The 22,196-nt window shown below is 41.5% G+C and overlaps 1 protein-coding gene across 1 annotated transcript in view; it reads right to left on the bottom strand.

Moving 5' to 3' along the window:
• LOC122549503 (fibrocystin-L-like) overlaps window positions 1–16,428 on the bottom strand; it is a 218,614-nt gene extending 202,186 nt beyond the window's left edge. Inside the window, exons 1-10 of the mRNA XM_043689363.1 lie at window positions 16,356–16,428; window positions 15,607–15,693; window positions 15,388–15,532; window positions 13,694–13,775; window positions 12,988–13,045; window positions 6,855–6,948; window positions 5,911–5,964; window positions 3,058–3,131; window positions 2,924–2,966; window positions 1,600–1,670 (exon numbers count right to left, since the gene is read on the bottom strand). Of these exons, the coding sequence (XP_043545298.1) occupies window positions 1,600–1,670; window positions 2,924–2,966; window positions 3,058–3,131; window positions 5,911–5,964; window positions 6,855–6,948; window positions 12,988–13,045; window positions 13,694–13,775; window positions 15,388–15,532; window positions 15,607–15,693; window positions 16,356–16,422 (775 nt within the window). The 5' untranslated portion in view covers window positions 16,423–16,428. The remainder of the gene's footprint in view (window positions 1–1,599; window positions 1,671–2,923; window positions 2,967–3,057; window positions 3,132–5,910; window positions 5,965–6,854; window positions 6,949–12,987; window positions 13,046–13,693; window positions 13,776–15,387; window positions 15,533–15,606; window positions 15,694–16,355) is intronic.
• Window positions 16,429–22,196: the final 5,768 nt, after the last annotated feature.

Genomic DNA, 22,196 nt, shown 5'->3' with positions numbered 1-22,196 from the left:
GAGGACTGATCTTTCATCCTCAGAGAGGGGTAGGTCTGGCGGGATGGTGAAAACACGGCAGGGCTGGGAGCTAGGACCTAATGTGGGGCTGGAGCTGGGTGTGGGGGCGGAGTTAGGCCTGGGGGCAGGGATGGAGATTGGCGTGGGGGCGGGGTTAGACGTGGTGACGGGTATCGGCGTGGGGGCGGGGTTAAGTTTTCCAGGTGAATTTGAGGTCGGGGTGGAAGGTGTTGGTGACCAATCCTTTCTCTAGTTACCCGGTTGCTTCTTATATAAGAATAAAATGCTTTGGGATTCTCTTTAATTCTACTTGCTAAAGCTATTCCATGACCCCTTTTAGCCCGCTTGATTCCTCATTTAAGACTTGTCCTACTCTTCTGATATTCTTCCAAGGCCTGTTCTGTTCTTAGCTGCCTAGACCTTATGTACGCTTCCCTTTTCCTCTTGGCTAATCGTACAATTTCTCCTGTCATCCACGGTTCACAAATCTTGCCCCTCCTATTCTTTGCCTTTAACAGGACTTGCTTATCCTGCACTATCTTTAACCTATCTTTGAAAACCTCCTACATCTTAAATGTGGACTTCTCTTCAAATAGCTGTCCAATCCACATTTCTGAGCTCCTGCCTAATTTTGATGTAATTGGCCTTGGCCCAGTTTAGTACTCTTTCCTTAGGATCATTCTCTTCTTTATCTACGAATATTCTAAAACTTATAAAATTGTGGTCACTGTTCCCAAACAAATCCCCCACTGCAACTTATACCACCTATCCTGGCTCGTTCCCCAGTACCAGGTCCAATATGGCCCCTTCCCTCATCGGACTATTGACATACTGCTCTAGAAAACTCTCCTTGATGCTTCTTACAAATTCTACCCCATCCAGACTTCTGATGTTAAGTGTATCCCAGTCAATGTTGGGAAAATTAAAATCTCCCATCACCACTACCCTATTGTCTCTACATCTTTCCATAATCTGTTTACCTATTTGTGCTTCCAACTCACGCTCACTGTTGGGAGGCCTGTAATACAGCCCCAACAGTGTGACTGCACCCAGTTAGTGCAAGTTAGTGCAAGACATAGCATTAAAGTAAAGGAATGCAAATAAAGATCTCAAGCAGACCTCAGAGGTCTCACTGACCCTTCACCATCTCAAATCCAGTCTCTCAATAGACTGTGGGGGTAGGTTTATTTATTCTGCTGTTCTGAGCATGGAGTTACTCAAGTGAAATATGCATTCTAACTGGAACACAGAACACCAATATATCCTTTGGGTATAATACCCACTGGGAAGGTGAGATCATTGGATTTGCAGTGTGTTGACCATATTCTCAACTTTTTCTCTACTCCTTTTTATGGCCATCTGCCCTCATATCACTTTTTATGACTCAGTAATAGTTTTTGTTTGTCAATACTCCTTTGAAATGCCAAGGGACATTTCACTAAGCTAAAGGTTTTATGTAAAAACAAACTTGTTGTTATTGTTTGATTACCATAACTAGTGTTATGGAGACAATACTGATGGATCATCCATGCAACGTAGTACTACATAGTGAGGTAAACAATCACAACTAGTTCCCCAAGTAAATTGTGATGCTCTTACCTGCATAGGTTTGAAACATGCTGAGTTTATTCAGGGAAGAAATGAAGTAAGTGTTCAGATTGGGCAAAGACCTGCAGTAAGAAAAAGTCAGGGAATTGTTAGAAAGAGAAAAGGACATCTATCAGACCTAAACATGTACAGTATTGTCAATTTGAAAACAGTTTTAATCTAATCTTGTGAAATAGAGCAAATACAAGGTAGTTTGGAATATATAGGAGAAAGTGAGGACTGCAGATGCTGGAGATCAGAGCTGAAAATGTGTTGCTGGAAAAGTGCAGCAGGTCAGGCAGCATCCAAGGAGCAGGAGATTTTTTTTTGGTGGTGGGAGGTGGGGTCATGGTCAAGGGGAAAGTAGGAGGAGGTGTCCGTGAGCTGGTGTTTAGCCTCAGCGGTGTAAAGGTCGGTGCGCCAAACTACTACGGCCCTCCCTTGTCTGCCGGTTTGATAGTGAGGTTGGGGTTGGAACGGAGGGACTGGAGGGTTGCACATTCTGAGGGTGAGAGGTTGGAGTGGGTGAGAGGGGTGGAGAGGTTGAAGCGGTTAATGTCGCGGTGGCAGTTGGCTATGAAGAGATCGAGGGCAGGTAAGAGGCCAGCACGCGGTATCCAGGTGGATGGGGTGTGTTGGAGGCGGGAGAAGGGGTCGTCAGAGGGTGGGCGAGAATCCTGGTTGAAGAAGTAGGCGCGGAGGCGAAGGCGGCGGAAGAATTGTTCGTTGTCTCGCCACGTTTTGAACTCATTAATCCGAGAGCGTAGGGGACTGAAGGTGAGGCCTCTCCTGAAGAAGGGCTCATGCCTGAAACGTCGATTCTCCTGCTCCTTGGATGCTGCCTGACCTGCTGCGCTTTTCCAGCAACACATTTTCAGTTTGGAATATATAGTTTGAAAGTGAACATTCTTTAGATGCTTGAATAACATCAGACTATATATTGCATGTAAATACACACAGACATGTCATTCTTGTATGCTTACCATCCTGGATGTATGTTATATCTAACAAAAAAATAAAGAACTGCTGGAAATCCGAAACAACTCGGGATAGGTAAAAGAAACAAACTATTTCACTACCAGCTCTATGTTAAAAGTTGAAAACCTTCAACATTTCTTAAGATATCCACTGAAAATTAAATTCTATGCTTTGTCCACAGCAATAATGTATGTGAGGCATGTGAAAAACAAGTAGTAACTGGCGCTTTGTAATTTCTGCTGTACAATAGCTTACTAGATATGCACCCTAGTGCATCAACGCACAACATTTGTTGCCATGTAATTACTATTGCAGAAACTTTAAATTCATACCTTATTACTTTCACTCCATTTCTTACCTTCCATGGCCATTGTCCAAAATAAAACTCACATTGTGGTGACCTGAAACAAACATTTATGAGATGACATACTATACCAGATACTGCATTTAGAATATAATATGGATCATAAATGCAATAAAAATGAAACTTACCAACATATGTTCCCATCATTTTACAAGTCATCATGCCACTGTCACTGTACACATTGTCAAGTTTCAAACCATACCTACAGTTATAAAATAAAATCTTGCAGTTATTCAATAATTATATAAATATTGCTAATACAGCTCTTTGTCCAGTTCATTAGTTTAATTTAATGACTGAGTTTATGAAGGAAACCCTTTACTCATGGAGTATGCCTTACAACATGTTGTATCCTAAACTTCTAGAAAGCCTCTGCCAATGTTCCAGGTGAAATGTTGCCCATCAAACACAAAGGGATGAATTTTACTAGAAGTCAGCTGAGTATCGATTTTGTTCAGGTTTTCTTCCCATGACCTCAGGCAACTTAGTCATAGTGACACAGCACAGAAACAGACCCTTTGGTCTAATCAGTTCATGATAAACTGAATCCCAAACTAAACTCATCCCACCTGCCTGCTCCTGGCCCATATCTCTCCTTCTGATTCATTTACTTATCCAAATGTTTTTTTAAATGTTGTAATTGTACCTACATCCACCATTTCCTCAGAAAGTTATTTCACATGCGAACCACCTGTGCAAAAAATTTGCCTCTCATGTCTTTTTTAAACCTCTCTCCTTTCACCTTAAAAATGTGGCACCCTAGTCTTGAAATCCTCCATCCTAGGGGAAAAATCAACTACCATTAATACTATCTTTACCCCTCATTATTTTATAAACTTCTATAAGTTCCTCTTTCAACTTCCTATACTCCAGTGGAAAAAGTCCCAGCCTATCCAGCCTTTCTTTCTAACTCAAACCTTCCATACCCAGCAACATCCTGGTAAATCTCTTCTAAACCCTCTCCACCTTAATAATATTCATCCTGTAACAGAATCGGACACAGTATTCTAGAAGAGGTCTCACCAATATCCAGTACAACCTCCACATGATCAGTTGGCACTGCTGCCTCAGTGCCAGGGACCCGGATTCAATTCCATCCTTGAAGGACTGTCTGTGTGGAGTTTGCACATTCTTCCTATGTCTGCTTGGGTTTCCTTTGAGTGCTCCAGTTTCCTCCCACAGTCCAAGGATGTGAGGTTAGGTAGATTGGTCATAATGTCCAGGGGATGTGCAGGCTAGCGAAATGTATGGTTGTAGGGATAGGGTAGTGGGGTGGATAGGGTGGTGTATCATTCAGAGAGTCGGTGTAGACCCAATGGGCCGAATGGCCTGCTTCTACACTGTAGGAATTCTATGACATGCTCAAAGGACTGAGCAATGAAGGCAAGCATGCTAAACGCTTTTTTAACCATGCTGTATAAGCCCTATCCTTGTTTGTTGTACCAAAATGCAATATCTCACACTTGTCTAGATTGAACTCCATCGATCATTCTCAGCACATTGACTCATTTGATCAAGATCCTTTTGTATTCTTAGAAAACTGTCTTCACTTGGAGATAGTAAGAACTGCAGTTGCTGGAAAGTCAAAGTGGAACTGGAGAAAGAAGAGCAGGTCAGACAGCATCGGAGGTGAAGGGGAGTCGATATTTCAGGTTAGAACCTTTCATCAGGACTCTCTAGTATGCCACCAAATTTGGAGTCATCCGCAAACTTACTAACCACTGCTCACCTCAACATGAATGCACCGTGCCGCTAAGCGGCTGCTCTTGTGCTAGTTTCTGCTCACCAGTGGTCAGAGATACTTGCCACTGCTGAGGCTGCCTGGGACTTCTGCTCCTCGTTCTGCTCCTAGTGAAAGTCCAGCTATGCACCATGTGAATCAGTCCCAGCCAGCAATGGCCAAACTGCAATTTCCCTGTCTTTTAGAGCCAGGTAGATAGAAAGTGCAGATCAGGTTTCAATACTGCATAAGAATGATTATTTGTAATGGGTTCAAGCTATGCTTGTTCTTAGAAGGAAAGGGATTAAGCAGTTAAGTGAAATGCTTGTTTTCAAAGGTGATTCGTTGAAAAAATGTCAATGTATTGAATGGCTTTGTTGTCAGTAAATATGTTTATTTAATCAGACATCAGTATCAAAATACATCTTTTGATTCATGTCATCTTGTCTCTTATGGTCTGTGAAGCTGGATACTAGGTCAGTTGGCATGGAGGAGATAAAGGCAACGGATAGTGATTTGGCATTGAGGTTACATAGGGGAGTGTTTTGTGTGAGAGGCCGTGAAAGGTGTGGGCTGTTTTAGTTTTAATCATATTTTAATAACTTCAACACCGTGCCAGGGTACTGAGGCAGGCCTTCCATACAGTTTGCCTTTGCACCCAGAAGTCCACATAGTCATGCCAGTGTTGTCCGGCCCAACTCCTAGGAATTCTGTCATCCTGGATGAAAAGCTAAGCTTTTGGGGCACTTTTTCCCAAACTGGCTTGGAGAGGTGGAATAGATCCTGCAAACATTTCAGGTAAAACTTGGGTATGGATAAAAAATTGAGGGTGTTAATGAGTTTAATGCTAGAACACAAAACAAGTTGATGTGAAGCAAGTTGATTAAAATGAAAAAATGGGTATGATGCTGCATAGTTTGCAAATTCAAAATCATTAATTTATGCTGCTGCCTAGGGCAAATTCATGCCTTTTGGCTGAAGGCTGAAAAATAACAGAAGACAGATAGGGTAGGGACAGGCAGAATATTGAACAGAGTGCCTGAGGGAGAATTGTTTTGTTTATAATCACAATGATACATGTACAGAAACCCAGACAAGTAACATTTGCTGATAGCACTAAGTAATGGTATTAAAATTGGACAGGGCAAATCTGGAATTACAGGAGTGATTACACTTCAGTGTCAGATGAGATGAGTGAATTAAAACATGCTAAATGGAACCTGCTGATCTATAATAATTTTGCAATGTGTTACAAACTCACAATGTATCAGAATCAGGTTGAAGGAGGTCACAAAACATCCCTCCAGCGTAGACCCTGCAGTTGAACACATTACAAGCTGTTATTTGCAGTTTCTGTTTGTTACTTTAACTATCAAAGCTTTTCATTCTAATTATTAGAAGGACCACATTTTGAAAAACACATGTAAGTGATCTTTAAGTGTAACAGTTACCTCAACCTACAAAAGCCACTAGACTCCACATCTTAAAAGTCGCGAATTAAGATTCTAAATAGAGAGCTCTTAGAAAAGCATTGATACACTGAGCACTCACTGATGTGCTTTAAAAAAATCCCTATTGTGCTATTTTAGCTTGAGAATTCTCAAGGACATGAACAACCCAAATATAACTGCCTTAAAAGCAGACCATTATATCTTGATTATAAAGGCAGAATACTGGAAGTCGGAACTAAAATAGAAAGTTGTGGAGAAACTCAGCAGGTCTGGCAGCATCTGAAAAGAGAGGAAAACAGTTAATATTTCAAGTCTGATAGTTCTGAGGAAGAGTCCTGTCATATTGCTATTTATGGGATTTTGCTGAGCATAAACTGACAGCTGTTTTTCCTGCTTTAAAAAGGGACTAACTTTCACTAAGTACATAACGGCTGGAAAGTGCTCTGAGATGGCTGTGCAACTGATCTTGCTATCTCAACAAACTCTGCAACCTATAATCTTATTAGTTAACAAGTTCAAGGACTTCAACACAGCCACGATGAAGGTCAAACGTTTAAAAGGCAAATCATCATAATTTATTTAAGTTGAGTTTTTTGGCGGAGCTATGTCCAAATTCCAGTTTGAGAGTTTGCTTTTATATAAAAGACAACATGGGGACAGGAATAACCCACTGAATCACTTGAGTCTGATCCAAACTGCATTGTATGTACAGCAGGGCTGTGACTACACACTTTACTCAAAGTTATACTTTTACCTCAAAATCCTGGTTTTTCTGAGATTGGAGTCTATCGGTTTGTTGCTGCCATAGATATTAGTAAAAATATCTCCAGAGATGTTAATGAGTTGACCTAATAGTGAAGAGAAAATTAGAATGAATGAAGGAAATAAAAAAGTGAAACATAATACACAGGTAGAACACTTCACAATTTAATACAGGAACTATTTTAAATTTGTGAGTTCAGCCCCAGTCTTTGGCTTTAAGCACATAGTTGAGGCTGAGACCAAGATAACGGCATCTTTCAGATGAGATGGTAGATTGAGATTCCATCTGATCCTTCATAGATATGAAAATATCCCACAGCAACTGGTGAAAAGCCAATTGAGTGGGACTGGAGAATTAGTCATTTGTGATGACAGAGAAGCTGCAAAAGATGGAAAATGCTGGAAGATGGACAATGGTCATCTCCATCAATTTGTCAGTAGTTTAAACAGCTGTAAAGGAACAAAAAAATGTACTCTGAAAGACAAGAAACAGATCAGTAAAGGACTGAAATAAAATGAGATGAAGTAACACAGAAACGGAAGAAGTGAAAAGGTGCTTTTGAAGATGGTAAGGACACCATTAATGTAAATGAGAAGGACAGCTGGTGTATGGTGTGTGAAGGGACAGCTGAGATGTAGTGCTACGGAAACCATTGGCTCAGAATTCCCAAGATGAGGGAGCTGTGTTGTGAAGGAGTTTATTGACGTTGCAGTGTTTCTTTAGCAAGAGATCACAGAAGTTCTGTTTTGATGGTTCTTCAAGCTGCTAAACTGCGAAAAGTGAAGCCAGAGGTCATCAACCTGAAGAGGCACAGGTCCTAGCAGTACACCCTGTTTTTTAATTTAATGAACATCTGGGACACTTGCCAGATAGTTTAAGATTTTACACTGGCAAGACTGACTCCTGCACTCTCCAACAGCTTTGATACTTGCATCACGATGGGTACTTTAGCTCGATGAGAGTCGGGAGCTATGAATCCTTCACTGCCACATCTTTGCAGCTGGCTGAGGAAAAAAACCTCCTAAGTCACTGGCACTTGGAGGACTGCAGGAGACCAGGCACTTGTTCAGCTTCAGAGAGTGGGAGGGTGGGGGGGGGGGGGGGGGGGGGGGGCGGGGGACTGTCTGGTGTTGGCCAGTCATGACTTCAGAGAAATTCACAAGCAGACACAAAGGGTCAGTAGCTACTCATTTCATCCTTTCGTCTATGGAAGATGAGTTAGGGATAGCGATGAGTGGCTTCAGTGCCTTTAAGCGCATTGATTGGCAGCACAGAGACTCACACAGAATATAGTGAAACATTTAATATTTTATCTATATAATGTATCCACAGATGTCATCCATGCCAACAATGTGCCCCCAAAAGATTTCTTCTTTCTTTCCCTCTCACTACATCACAGAGCAGTTGTGGATTCCATAACTGATGTGGAGGGAGGCCACCTGACGGTGGAGCCAGTTGGCCTTGGAGCTTTGGTCAAGGAACCCAGGGTATGTTTGTATCATAGCCAGAGGGAGCTGCACCCTCCTTGGCTGAAATTCCTGCAGGGCTGGGATTCACAGATGAGGTGAAGATTAGATTAGATTAGATTAGATTACCTACAGTGTGGAAACAGGCCCTTCGGCCCAACAAGTCCACACCAACCCGCCGAAGCGCAACCCACTCATACACTTACCCCTTCACCTAGCACTACGGGCAATTTAGCATGGCCAATTCACCTAACCTGCACATCTTTGGACTGTGGGAGGAAACCGGAGCACCCGGAGGAAACCCACGCAGACACGGGGAGAATGTGCAAACTCCACACAGACAGTCACCTGAGGTGGGGATTGAACCCGGGCGCTGTGAGGCAGCAGTGCTAACCACTGTGCCACCGTGCCGCCGAGAATGGAAGAGACAGCTATCTCTGGAGTGACCCGAGGGAGACTTCAAGCGGCCTGGGTGTGATTCTTCCACTGGCTGGGTGCTTTCTGGCACTGCCCTGTCTCCTTGTGAAGAAGGAGCATCTGCAGTGAAGTCAGGGTTCTCTGTCCCCCTGTGACCTTGCCATTGGTTCTGGGGACCACCAGCAAGCCCGATGAAGTCCTTAAGATTGGTGGATCCAGCTCTCCCTGGCGGCCCTGTCACTGGAGGCAGTCAGACAATTGCATTCCTGAGTCAGCAGGGTTGTTGCGACCTTGCTGCACTCCTGCAGTGGTTGTAGTATCATGGCCATTGCCTTCCATAACCTGCCTGCTTCCCTGTGTGATTGCGACTTCTGTAACTACAGTCTATCTCTGAGAGATGCACAGATTATTGCTATTGCATCACAAGCATCAGTGAGGTCCACCTAGCAGCCTGCTTCAAATCATCAGTAGGGCCCGAATTGAGGAATGGGACTCTACACTGGAGACTAATTAGTCTATTTGTCACTGGGAAAACTGAGTTTACACGTGTATTTCACCCTCAGTGTCTGGGTATGTGTCTACTGGTGTTGTCCTTTTGAAGGGCTGCACACAGCTGTGAACTACCAACCCCTCCATCACAGACCAGCTGGTCTGACCATAGTCAATGCCTTCAGGGACTTAGCTGTACAGCCCCAAACAATGTGTGACCAGACCCCTGACTGAGATTTGGGCAACACTTGACTGTATTCCTATGACTCCCAGGATCGGCTGATTGTAACCCATTCTCTGAACTGTGGAGGTACAGGTCCACTGAGTGTGCCTTGATCAGAGCCTGGCTGTGCTCAAACCCCTTGACTGATAGCAGAGGCATTTTCCTTGACTTACTATGTTGAGGTGCCTTCCAGAGACAGATGCCTCCAGCAACATCAGTGAGGACTGTTCCAGTAAGATTTTTAAATTTGGCCTTTTGCTTGAAACACAAGATGTGGTTTTGACATGTATGTGGCTGGTGAGATTGACATAGCACAGTGCCGTACACCAAGGTGATCACATCCTTGACTGTTGAATGCTAATAACAGTGACAAGCTGCCTGGTTTCATGTCAGCAATAAACAGTAAGGCAGTACATCAGTAATGCTCTGGCTGAGGGGCATAGCACAAAAAAACAAAACAAGGCAAGACAGAGATGCTGTGAGCATCCAGGTAGATGCAAGGAGAATGAGTCAAAAAGCGTGGTGCTGGAAAAGCACAGCCGGTCAGGCAACATCCGAGGAGCAGGAGAGTCAATATTTCGAGCATAAGCTCTTCATCAGGAACTCATTCATTCCTGGTGAAATGCTTATGCTTGAAATGTCAACTCTCATGCCCCTCGGATGCTATCTGACCGGCTGTGCTATTCCAGCGCCACACTTTTTGCCTCTGATCTCCAGCATCTGCAGTCCTTACTTTCTCCTTTGCAAGGAAACTGAGTGTTTAGACAGTAAGAGAAAGATTCTTGAGGTGAGTGAACTGGGTACCTATCCATGCAGCACTACTACAATGACAGTTGTTGTTGGTACAATGCAAAGTTTGAAGTACAGAATTATTGTAAATAGATCAGAGAAGTGTCATGGTGGCACAGAGAGGCTGGCATGTGTTGAATGCAAGTGCTTGTGGAATAGGGTGTGTGCAGCCATGGAGAACAGCTTGAGATGGTGCCAGGTGTCCAAGTTGGTAGTCTGAAGTATCAAGCAGCAAGCTGGAGTCATCAAGTATCTGCTCTGACTGAAAATGTGTTGCTGGAAAAGCGCAGCAGGTCAGGCAGCATCCAGGGAACAGGAGAATCGACGTTTCGGGCATAAGCCCTTCTTCAGGAATGAGGAAAGTTTGTCCAGCAGGCTAAGATAAAGGTAGGGGGAGGGACTTGGGGGAGGGGTGTCGGTTTATTTTCCAATGTTTTGCAGGACAACAATGCAGACTAACATTATTAGCAAGTTAAAATATTAAACTAACTTCTGAGAATACCAACAATTGCAGTTTATGTACAAATGTCACAGGTTGAGCAAAGCACTGTTCTCCGTCGTCATGAATTTTGTGCAAGCTCTGTAACATTCAGGGAATTGTCACAACAATCAGAGAGTGAGGGACAATGGAGGGTAGCCATGCGAGGATATTATTCAAATTCATCAGAACTGTTCCTAAATGGTTCATTAAAAGGATTTAATTATCTCGAGCCTGGTCCAAATAGACATTTCCCCCCAAAAAACAAATATATTTAAATAGAAATGCCTACAATCCTGCTCAGAAAGTTGATTACCTCTTCCAATTCATTTCTATAGAAATAATTGTGCCAGCTCTCCCTCGCTGGTTGACTATAGAGGTATATTTTCAGAGAGGGGGTGTTAAGTGAACCACAGTGAGAGGGGCTTGCTGGCAGATCTGCTGACTGTTACACAAATAGTATGAGATCACATTGGGGTGGACACAGTTGGTCAGTAAGGTGGTGGTGGAGTAGGGGCTGTTGAGCCCACGGCTCATCCCTCCCCTCCTTCCCCATTTAGACCACAAGACAAAGCAGCAGAAATTAGGCCAATCAGCCCATCAAGTCTGCTCCACCATTCAATCATGGCTGATCAGTTTCTCAACCCCATTTTCCTGCTTTCCCCCAATAATCTTTGATCCTCTTGCTATTCAAGAGCCTATCGATCTCCTTCTTAAATATACTCAATGACCTGGCCTCCACAGCATCCAAGGCTGTGCCCTCGGGTCCTAGTCTCTCCTCCCAAAGGAAACACCTTCCCAACCTCTACTGTCCAGGCCATTCAGTATTCTGCACGTTTCAATCAGAACCCTCCTCATCCTTCTAAACTCCATCGAGTACAGTCCCAGAGTCCTCAAATGTTCCTCATATGTAAAGCCTTTCATTCCTGGGACCATTCTCGTGAACCTCCTCTGGACCCACTCCAGGGCCAATACAGTCTTCCTGAGGTACGGTGCCCAAAATTGCTCACGATATTCTACATCCCCCAAGTCCCTCCTCTCTAGCTTTTATCTTAGCCTGCTGGACAAACTTTCCTCATTCCTGAAGAAGGGCTTATGCCCGAAACGTCGATTCTCCTGTTCCCTGGATGCTGCCTGACCTGCTGCGCTTTTCCAGCAACACATTTTCAGCTCTGATCTCCAGCGTTTGCAGTCCTATCTGCTCTGACTGTCATGTTGCGAATTCTTGGCATCTTTATTCTACTGTTCCAAGATCCAATTGGAAGCTGCATATTAATAAGGCAAGATTTACTGTTAATGAGGTGAAATGAGCAATGATCCACTTGAATAGGCCTTTTATCGCTCCCTCTCATGAGAATCTTGTCTCGATGTCCAGAATTCTGTTGGAAAATGCAACTAGTCACTCCCAACTTTGGGAAAGATCTCATTGGACTTCTTGCACAATTTGTCCAGCTTTCTAGTCATAAACTTCAGGGCTGGCAAGAATGTTGTTAAGAAAATAAAGAGTTGTCAATAATGAGAAGGATCTGCTGGTATAAAATGAAATGGCAAACCCTATTTAAGAGAAAAGCTGGCTACTTTGCTGAACCTCATCTGTATAGCTCTTACTCCACTCCTGAACCATACAGGTTTGTTAATCAGTCTGTAAGTTTCATCTATTCGTTCCTAGTATTCCCTATGTCAGTAGCATGTGGTGTATTTGAAAAGATATTGTGAATGAATTATGCAATTAATTAGAACGATAGGGTCATTATGGCACAAATGATGCTAATTTAGCCTATTGCATTTGTGCTGGTCTGGTGTAGGAACAATTCATCGGTGCCATTCCCCTGCCCTTTTCTCATAGACCTGAATATTTTTTCCTTTTCTTTTTGAATGCCTCAATTGAATCTGCCACCAGCATATTCTCAGGCAAGTTAGAGTAGTGCTGGAAAAGCACAGCAGGTCAGGCAGTGTCCCTGTAGCAGGAGAATCGATGTTTCAGACAAAAGCCCTTCATCAGGAATGATGCCTGAAACATTGACTCTCCTGCTCCGGGGATGCTGCCTGACCTGCTGTGCTTTTCCAGCACAACTCTAACTTAACTCTGATCTCCAGCATTTGCAGTCCTCACTTTCGCCTATTCTCAGGCAATGCATTCCAAATCCTAACCACTTGCCGATCATTTGACTCTGTGCCCTCTCATTCTTGAGCCTTTGATGAATGAGAACCATCTGTAAAAAAAATTTCGTAAAATTCTAAGAACATGATTCCAGCACAAACCTGGTAATCCAGACAAGGGCGAAATCCTCTCAATGGTTGGTGTATAATGGTCTTCTGACTGTTAAAAGAAAAGTCAAAATTTAAATACTAGCAATATCATAGTCTTGACAATGATTTGGAAGGTGGATTTTTGTAGCCCATCTATTCCTAATAGTTAATTTTGTCCTGAACAGAATGAGGAAGAATGTCTATGATCGGAATGAAAATTGGGTAGATCTACAAATGGGAGAATGAATGACTCCTTCAGATCATAATTGAGACAGCAAGATTATAAAATATATTCTTTAAGTAAGGAATGGAACACTGAGCTGATGTCTACTGGTGAGAGATAAATGGGGAAGAAAGAACTTTTATGAGCCAACAGTGACTGCAGCTAAAATCTCAAATTTCAATGTAATTTTACATGGCAATATCATTGTGTGTTTTGTATTTGGTTGATGCCTTGGATTATATTTAAAAATCAACAACATTATAGTATGAGCTGCACCCTAAAGGCCAGGTCTGTGTAAATAATGAATGAAAACGTGTTGCACTTACTTTAAAGACCATCATCTTGTTGGCATTAATCGGAACCCCGTCTACTATTTGGTTGATGCCTTGGATTATATTTAAAAATCAACAACATTATAGTATGACCTGCACTCTAAAGGCCAGGTCTGTGAGAGCTCCATCTTGTAAATAATGAATGAAAACGTGTTGCACTTACTTTAAAGACCATCATCTTGTTGGCATTAATCGGAACCCCGTCTACACTCACTACAACCTGATAGCTGTCTTTTGGTAGTGGTCTAAAAAGAAAGGAAAAACGTGCATGAACATCAAAGGAACACAGATTAACAGTGTATTTTGAATAGAACATCAGAAAAATTCTCACCATTGTTTGCGACTAGTCCCTGGGTGAGGCTGCCAATTTGGTTTGATTGCAGATGGGATAACCTAGATAGTTGAGACCCACCTAATGAGGATGAACTGGCTCCCCTTCTTTATTCACCTGTGCCCTTTATTGGTCGCAAGAACATTCATTTAAGAAAATTATCCCTTCACCTTTCTTCCAGTCCTAAGGGAATTTAGGTTTTAAAGGGAGCCAATTTAATCAGACTTTTGTGAGTTACCAAAAGAATAAACTTTGAAATATGAGAATAATGGGTTATCTCCTCCACTTTAATATGATTGAAGCTTCCCTGATTTCCTACAGGAATGACATTCCAGAATTCCTCACCAGATAATCACTGAATTTACATCATGTAACCCTATGGTTGCATCTATTTCTTAACAGCATCACACGTTGAAATTGAAATTTAGTGTGTCCCTAGATGCTGCCAGTTGATCCATTGTCATGATACTTGCCCTGTCTTTTCTCCCACTGGATGAAGAATGACATTAGATTATCCAGGCATGGTGATGGTGGTGTGGGGAGATTTTCTGTAAGGTATAATTCCCTGAGTGTGATTATGTCAAGCTGTTGTTTGACTAGTCTGTGAGATAGCTATCCCAATTTTGGCACTAGCCCCCAGTTGTTAGTGAGGTGGTCTTTGCAGGGTTGACAGGGCTGTTTCTGCCATTGTCTTTTTCGGTGCTTAGCTTGATGCCAGGTGATCTGTCTGGTTTCATTTCTCTGAGAAGTCGTAGCAATTGGTACAATTGAATGGCTTGCCAAGCCATTTCAGAGGGCAGTTGAGAGTCAACCATATTGCTGTGGGTCTGAAGTCACACCTAGGCCAGACTAGGTAAGGTTACCAGGTTTTGTTCCCTGAAGGACATTAATGAACCCGATGGGTTTTTTCTGACAACTGACAATGATTTCATGGCCATCATTGCATTCTTAATTCCAGAATTTGTTTTTTATTATTGAATTCAAATTCCACCATCTGCTGTGGCAGATTTCAAACCTGAGTCCCCAAAACATTACCTGAGTCTCTGGATTAATAGTTGAGCAATAATACCAACACCTTCCCTTTATCTCTTTCCATTTTAGACATTTTGTTTCAGGTTTCTCTAACTCTGCACTGATGTGATATTCTAGAATTTCTCTCCAGTCAGCCACTGAACTTGCATTTGCAATCATCTATTGATTGTAACTCCTTTTAAAAAAAAATGCAGGTTGCAATGAAAAATTCAATATTTCTTAGGTGATCGGAGTTTATGATCCATTGTCATGACATCATGAAAGAAAAGCAACATTTAAACTTCCTGTTGGATTGATTGGGTGTCAAAGGGATGGACAATAAATACTGGCATTACCAGAGATACCCAGATCCCATGAATGAATTAAAATGAATTTAAATCAAATCTATCTATCTTGCTATTTTATTAACAAGAAAATGAATTATTTAACCTTTAGTCATCCAGTTCCTTATGAATTGCAGTATGACCCTGCATAGAGAGACTGAATATATCTACCTGGTGTAGCAAATAACCTGTGTTTCGTGGCTGGAATCTTTCTCTACGTCGCAGGGGATGGACCTGGTTTCTGATAGGAGCTGCACCTTATTGCCCAGTTGTCCATTTCCTCCTGTGTAGTCAAATGGCCTTGGTTTTAAGAAACCTGTGAAGACAACCAAAGTATATTAGATGCAGCAACAGTAAGAATCATCAAAGAGGAAGAGTAACCTGCCTTACCTTTTCCTTTAATCGTCAGCCTGGTTGCTCCATTGATGCTACCGTGATAAGGAGTGATGTCTGAAACAATAGGAGCACTCTGGGAAACTAGGAAATAAATAAATACATAGATGTTATGGGAAGTGGTGATGTAATCACTGAATCAGTAATCTAGAACCCGAGGTGAATGCTCTGGGAACATGGGTTTGAATCCCATCATAGCAGATAGAGAAATTTGAATTCAATTATTTTTAAAAACACAGGGGGAGAAAGTAAATGGCATTTATGTAACCACATCTGCTTCACTAAAACCATTTTGCAAAGGAAATCTATCCTCCTTACCCAGCCTGGCCTACATGGGACTCTGGGCCCACAGCAATCTGGTTGACTCTGAACTGCCCTATGGGGCAATCCTAGCCAGCAGCATCCACATAGAAACAATTAAATAAATAAATAACGGGGGGAAGGTGGAAAGGTAGAAATGTAAAGGATAGTTCATACAGGTGGATATGACGGAAACAGAAAGATAGGAATAGTAGACAGACTAATAGATAGATACTTATTGGGGAGGAGAGAGTAGATAATCGATACTTCAACAGTGAAGATGCCCAGTCAAATTTGTTCAAATTCAGATTTAATTCAAATTCAGATTTAATATTTTGATAAAATACAAATTAATAAAAATGTTTTAGAAAACTGGAAATCTACTTGCTAAATACCGGCAGTGATCTGTGATAACATTTGGCTGTTTTGAGCTGATTCTCAATTACCTGCATTGGTCAGTGACCAGAGACTAAGCACAATGGCCACGCCCCATTGCACTGACTGGCCCTTCATGTTATCCCGCAGCTCCCGTTCCTCCCTCTGGATCTGTCTGTTGGGAGAAAAAAGAGTGCATTAGGCTGTGTGTTGACAGATTACACACACCACTATAGTTGAATTGCCTCCTTCTACTTTATCTCTAACATTTCCCAGTTTGCTATCCCCTTCCTTCCCGGGGCCCTGTACTTGCTAATAAACTGTTAAAACTTCCAGATTTGATCAAATCTGATCAACCTGAAATGATCAGCCTGCTTCTTTCTCTGGATATTGACAGATCCACTGAGTATTTTTTAGTATTTTATCATTCCAGAGCTAGATGGCTTTAAATAAGTTTTTTTTATTAATAAGTAGTTTTTAATTCAAGGGTCAGAGTTAGTTAATTTCTTGTATTTGTCCTGAATTTGTGAAAGAAAAATCATGTCTCACCAGTTTGCTGGAGTTTTTTTGAAGAGATAACAGAGGATTAATGAGTTCAAGACTGTTACTGTGATGTATATGAACTTCTAAAAGGCTTTGGTACAATGTTACACAAAAGATTTATGAGGAAAGTATAGGTCATGGACTAAGAGGAATTGGAGCATGTGGATTTGAATTTGGTCAAGGGATAGGAAACAAGGAATAATCGTTAAGGAGTATTTTTGGGGCTGGAAGAAAGCTTGTAGTGGAATTCCCTAGGATCTATATTGGGATCCTTGCTTTTTCTGATTTAAATAAATTATCTAGATCTTGGCCTGCAAAGGACAATTTCAAAGTTTGTGGATGACACAGAATTTGGAAAAGTTGACCTGTGAGGAGGACAGTGACATTGACACAGTGGAAGAGTGGGTGGATAGGTGACAAATGAATGCAGAAATGTAAGATGACACACTTCGGTCCAAGGAACATGGAGCGACAGTACAAAATAAAGGCCACTGGCTAACTGTTGCAGAGCAACAGAAATACCTGGGCATTTAAACCATGAAAGGTGGCAGGACTGGCAAAGAAATGTTTAAAAAAACACAGTATGTTAGGCTTCATTATTGGAGGCGTAGAATACAAAACAGGGAGGTCATGCTGAACTTATATAAGCCATTTGTTAGACCTCACCTGCAGTATTGTATACAGGCAATTCCCAGGTTGGAAATGGATCTGTTCTGGACTGCATTCGCAGGTCGATTGGTTTGTAAGTTGGAACACAATGCAGAACATTAGAAAGTAGCTGTCGTAGCGAAAGGAAATGTTCATATGTCAGGTCTTATAAAATGAAAATCCATATATGGGATCACACTTGAAAGTACTGGCACTTGTAAGTTGGACTTTCAGAAATTGGGCACCCCTGTTTTTTTCTGGGTGCCACACTATAAGAGGGATGTCTCATAGATTCAGACACTTACAGCACAATCAAAGGCTTTTGGTCCAATATATCCACACTATTTAACAAAGAGCTGATTACAGAAATCCAATTTTCCAGCTCTTGGCCAACACCCCTGTAGGCCATGGCAACACAAGTGAATACCTAAATATTCCTAAAATGTGAACAGTTTCTGACCCAAGCACCCCTTCAAGCAGTGATTTTCAGACTCCTTCTACCTTCTAGATGAAAAACATGCTTCTCAACACTCCGCTTAGTCTTTTACATTTCAGCTTATATCTATGATCTCTGGTTATTAATCCCTCTATTGATGGAACTGGTACATTTCTATGAACATTACCTTTACCCCTCATGATCTTATACAGGCAGTCCCCAAGTTGCAAACAAATTGAGTCATTCATAAGTTGATTTGTATGCAAATTTGGAACACAATACAGTAAAACAGCTACCCGTAAGTGTGGAAATAATTTGCATATTAGATCTTTAAAATTATACATTGTCTGGAATTGCATTTGTATGTACGAGTGTTCATAAGTAAGACATTCATATATCAGTCACACCCTATAAACCTCATATCAGGTCCCACTCAACCTTTGCTGCTCCAAGGAAAACAATCCTAACCTTTTGAATCTTTACACATAGCTCAGACCCTTCAGACAGTATCCTGGTAAATCTTCTGTACTGTGATGGAATCAAATCATTCTTAAAATGTGGCGACTAGAACTACACAGAGTACTCCAATTGTAGACTAATCAGCATTTTATACAGTTTTAGCATAACCTCAGTGCTCTTGTTTTTAATGGCTCAGTTAATAAAGGGAAGGGTCCCATATATCCTTCTATCACCTTGTCTAATAGCTTTGCTGCTTCTGGGATTTGTGTATGTACACACCAAGACCCTCTCACCTTCAGTACTTTCCAGGGTCCTAACATTAATAGTGTAAGCCCTTTCCTGGGATCTCACTTCTCGGAGTTGAATTCCATTCACCACTGTCCTGCCCAGCTGACCAGTCCATTGATATCCTCCTGCACTCTACAGCTATCTTCCTCACTATTTACCACCTTACCAATTTTCATGCTATTGCAAACATCATCATATTAAAGCCCCAATCATTAATATGCACCGCAAAAAGCCAATGTTCCACCTCCAAATCCTGCAGAATCCACTGGAAATTGAATTCCTGTTACAGAGACACCCTCTACCATCACTGTCTGTTTTCTGTTTCTTAATCAGTTTTGGATCCAAATTGCTGCTTTGCCTAGAGTCCCACAGGTTCTTATTTTCTTGACTGGTCTGCCATGCAGGAGCTTATCAAACATCTTACTAAACTCCATGTAGAACACATCAAATGAATTACCCTCATCAACAATCATTGCTATCTCCTCAAAAGATTCCGTCAAATCTATCAAAGATGATCTTCCATTAAGAAATCTATGCTGACTAGTCCTGTCTTATCCATGTAATTCCAAGTGCAAGTATCTTCTGCCCTTCAGAATTTTCTCATAACTTCCTCCCACAACCAAGTTAGATCAACTACCCTGTAATTTCCTGGTCTGCCCCTTCCTCCCTTTTTATTTATGTGAATGAATTGAGAGAATGCAGTTTTCAAGAATGATTCCAGGCTGAAACACCAGATGCAGTGAAGATGTTGGAACATGTTTGCCTTGGAAAAGAGAAGACTGAAAGGAGATTTGAGAGATGTTTTCAAAATCATTAGGAATCTGGACAAGAGTAGATGGGAAGTAATTGTTCCTGCTTGTAAAGGGACCGATAGCCAAAAGGCCCAGTTTTAACTGAGTCCTGACAAAACGTTTTGACCCAGAAAGTTAATTTTCCTGCTCTTTGGAAGCTGAATGAGCTGCTGTGCTCTTCCAGCTTCACATCTATTGGCCCAGTTTTAACTTTTTTCAGAGAAAAAGAAGCAAATGTGAGGTGAGAAAAAATTTCCATACTGAGTAAATAGTTAGAGACAGGATTACACTGCCTGGAATTGTGATTGGGGCAAGTTCAACTGAGGTCTTCAAGAGGGCTTCAGATAGAATCATCGAAATGTACAGCATGGGAAACAGACACTTCAGTCCAACTCATCCATGCTGATCAGATATCCTAAACTAATCCACTCCCATTTGCCAGCACTTGGCCCATACCCCTCTTAAACCCATCCTGGTCATATACCCGATAACTATTTATAAAGGAAGTTACTTAAACCATCAAGTCAAAATACTGAGAAAGCTACGTGGTTTCGTTCTGCATTATACCGGTTCTGTGGAATTCTATCAGCATTTAGTTTACAAAAACTTCGAAAGCTTACAGCCTTTCTAACTACGTTTCAAAATGCTCCTTTTGAAAGCAGGGTGGGGTTTGAGGCACAAGATATTAAAGGTGGTACAGGTAGTTCAGATTTTGCCCCTTTATTTTGAAAGCGACATGATAGGATGCAAACATATCCACCCAATCCTGTTACAATCAAGAGCGTCAGGTCACAGTAACAAAAATGTAAATTATACATTGGTGCAGAGAGATGTGGGAATTTGAATAACAACCATGACACCCTGCTGCTGAATTATGTAATCTCTATGTAAAAATACACTGTTGCAGATTTACTTAATCAACAACACAGTACACTGTTCTGGATTTGGTCAATTTGTATGTTAATATACATCATTCCCGATCTATCTAGTCTATGCCTTATTGCACCTGGGGCTGGATTTGCTCCAGCTAGATGTTATTGTACATAATTTTTGATTTGCTTTTCTCTTTATCGCATGTAATTTCTTGTAAATCAATCTACTAAATAAAAACAGAGTACTGAGGAAGGATCACTCGACTGAAATGTTAACTCTGATTTCTCTTCACAGATGCTGTCAGATCTGCTGAGTTTTTCCAGCAATTTCTATTTTTGAATCGACTCAATAAGACTTGTTCAGAGACCGAGCTGAGGAAGACAATCGATTTTACTTAAAAGAAACTTAACAAACCTAATAACGAACAAACACCAATCCCCCTTATCTTTAACCAGTCCTGCTTTGAACCCCCAATTCAGGGTTTTGCAAATTGTACGTTGGTTGAATCCAATATAGGAAATAGTAAAGATTGAACCAGAGAGTGAGACATTATCCAGTAAATGTATGAATCTCCTGGGTCACTCAATGTCACTTACCTTTCCTCAGGCACAAGCTTTAATCAAATGTTCCTTTCTTTCGCCTGTGTTCCGAACGTGAGATGATTACCGTGAATATTTCATATCAGTCACGCTTCCGTCACTATTAACAACTTGGCTGTAAACATCAGTGTGAGGGGGGTGAAACATAGAAACCTGAGTCTGACTCTTCTGCCCCTTGCTGTATTTACCTAAGCTCAGGAAGAGAATGGACAATGGCTAATTCAACCCCATGGAAACGACTTCAAAATCTGAACTATCCAAATGTTACTACAATACTTTCTGGAATTCTGTCTCTGTTTATTTGTGTTTAATTGCTTTCATGACTCTGAATGTCAAGGTGTTACCACGCCTCACTTACAAATCTCCCTTTATAAAAATTCTCCTGTGAATGTGATACCTCCCAGTACCTCCTTTTGCCTCCTGGAACATTGATAAGTTGATACCAAAGCACAGAGATGTTGCTCAATGTATTGTGGAGTTGGCATAATATCAACTAAAACCCAGAGGCATGAGCTGCTAAAGGGATAGCAAGTGGGAGCAACACCACATCTCCTTACAGAGAAAACCAACTCACTGCCAAGGTCCAACACATACAGAAGGAACAAGAGTGGGCCACTTGGTCCTTATGCCAGCTCCACCATTCAATAAGATCATAGCTCATCTCTACATTATGCCTTTCCCTGATGATCTTTCATCTACTTGGCAATCAAGACTCTATTTACCCTGCCTTAAAATATTTAAAGATTTTTCATCTGTTACCTTTTGAGGAATCAAATTCCAAAAGCTCAAGAGAGAGAAAAAAGTTACCTCTTCTCTGTTTTAAATACCTGCCTCCTTATATTTAAAAGTCTATTCTCAGGTGGACATGAAGCACCTACAGGTAATGGTGCTAATGCAAACAAAAATGAGAGAATTTTCCCTGGTGTCCTGCCCAACATGTATCCTTTAACAAAGTTCCTTAAAATAGGCTGTGTTCATTATCATAATCTGGTTTGTATGAGCATGTTGTCCACAAATTAATTGCTGTTTTCCCTTCAAAATTGCTTTTAAAATAATTGTTGACTGTAAAGCACACACCCTAAGATCACTTTAAGGTTGGGAAATGTGGTAAATCAATGTAAGTTCTGACTTGTTATTGAATTATTCCGAATATAGTTAGAATAGATTCATAGAACCTCTATAGTGTGGAAGCAGGTCATTCAGCCCATCAAGTCCACATTGACCATCCAAAGATCATACCACCCACCAACATCCTCCCCCCCCCCCCCCCCCCCC

This window comes from Chiloscyllium plagiosum, chromosome 4, assembly GCF_004010195.1.
Source record: "Chiloscyllium plagiosum isolate BGI_BamShark_2017 chromosome 4, ASM401019v2, whole genome shotgun sequence".
NCBI lineage: Eukaryota > Metazoa > Chordata > Chondrichthyes > Orectolobiformes > Hemiscylliidae > Chiloscyllium > Chiloscyllium plagiosum.
This window is presented reverse-complemented; position numbering and strand designations above follow the sequence as displayed.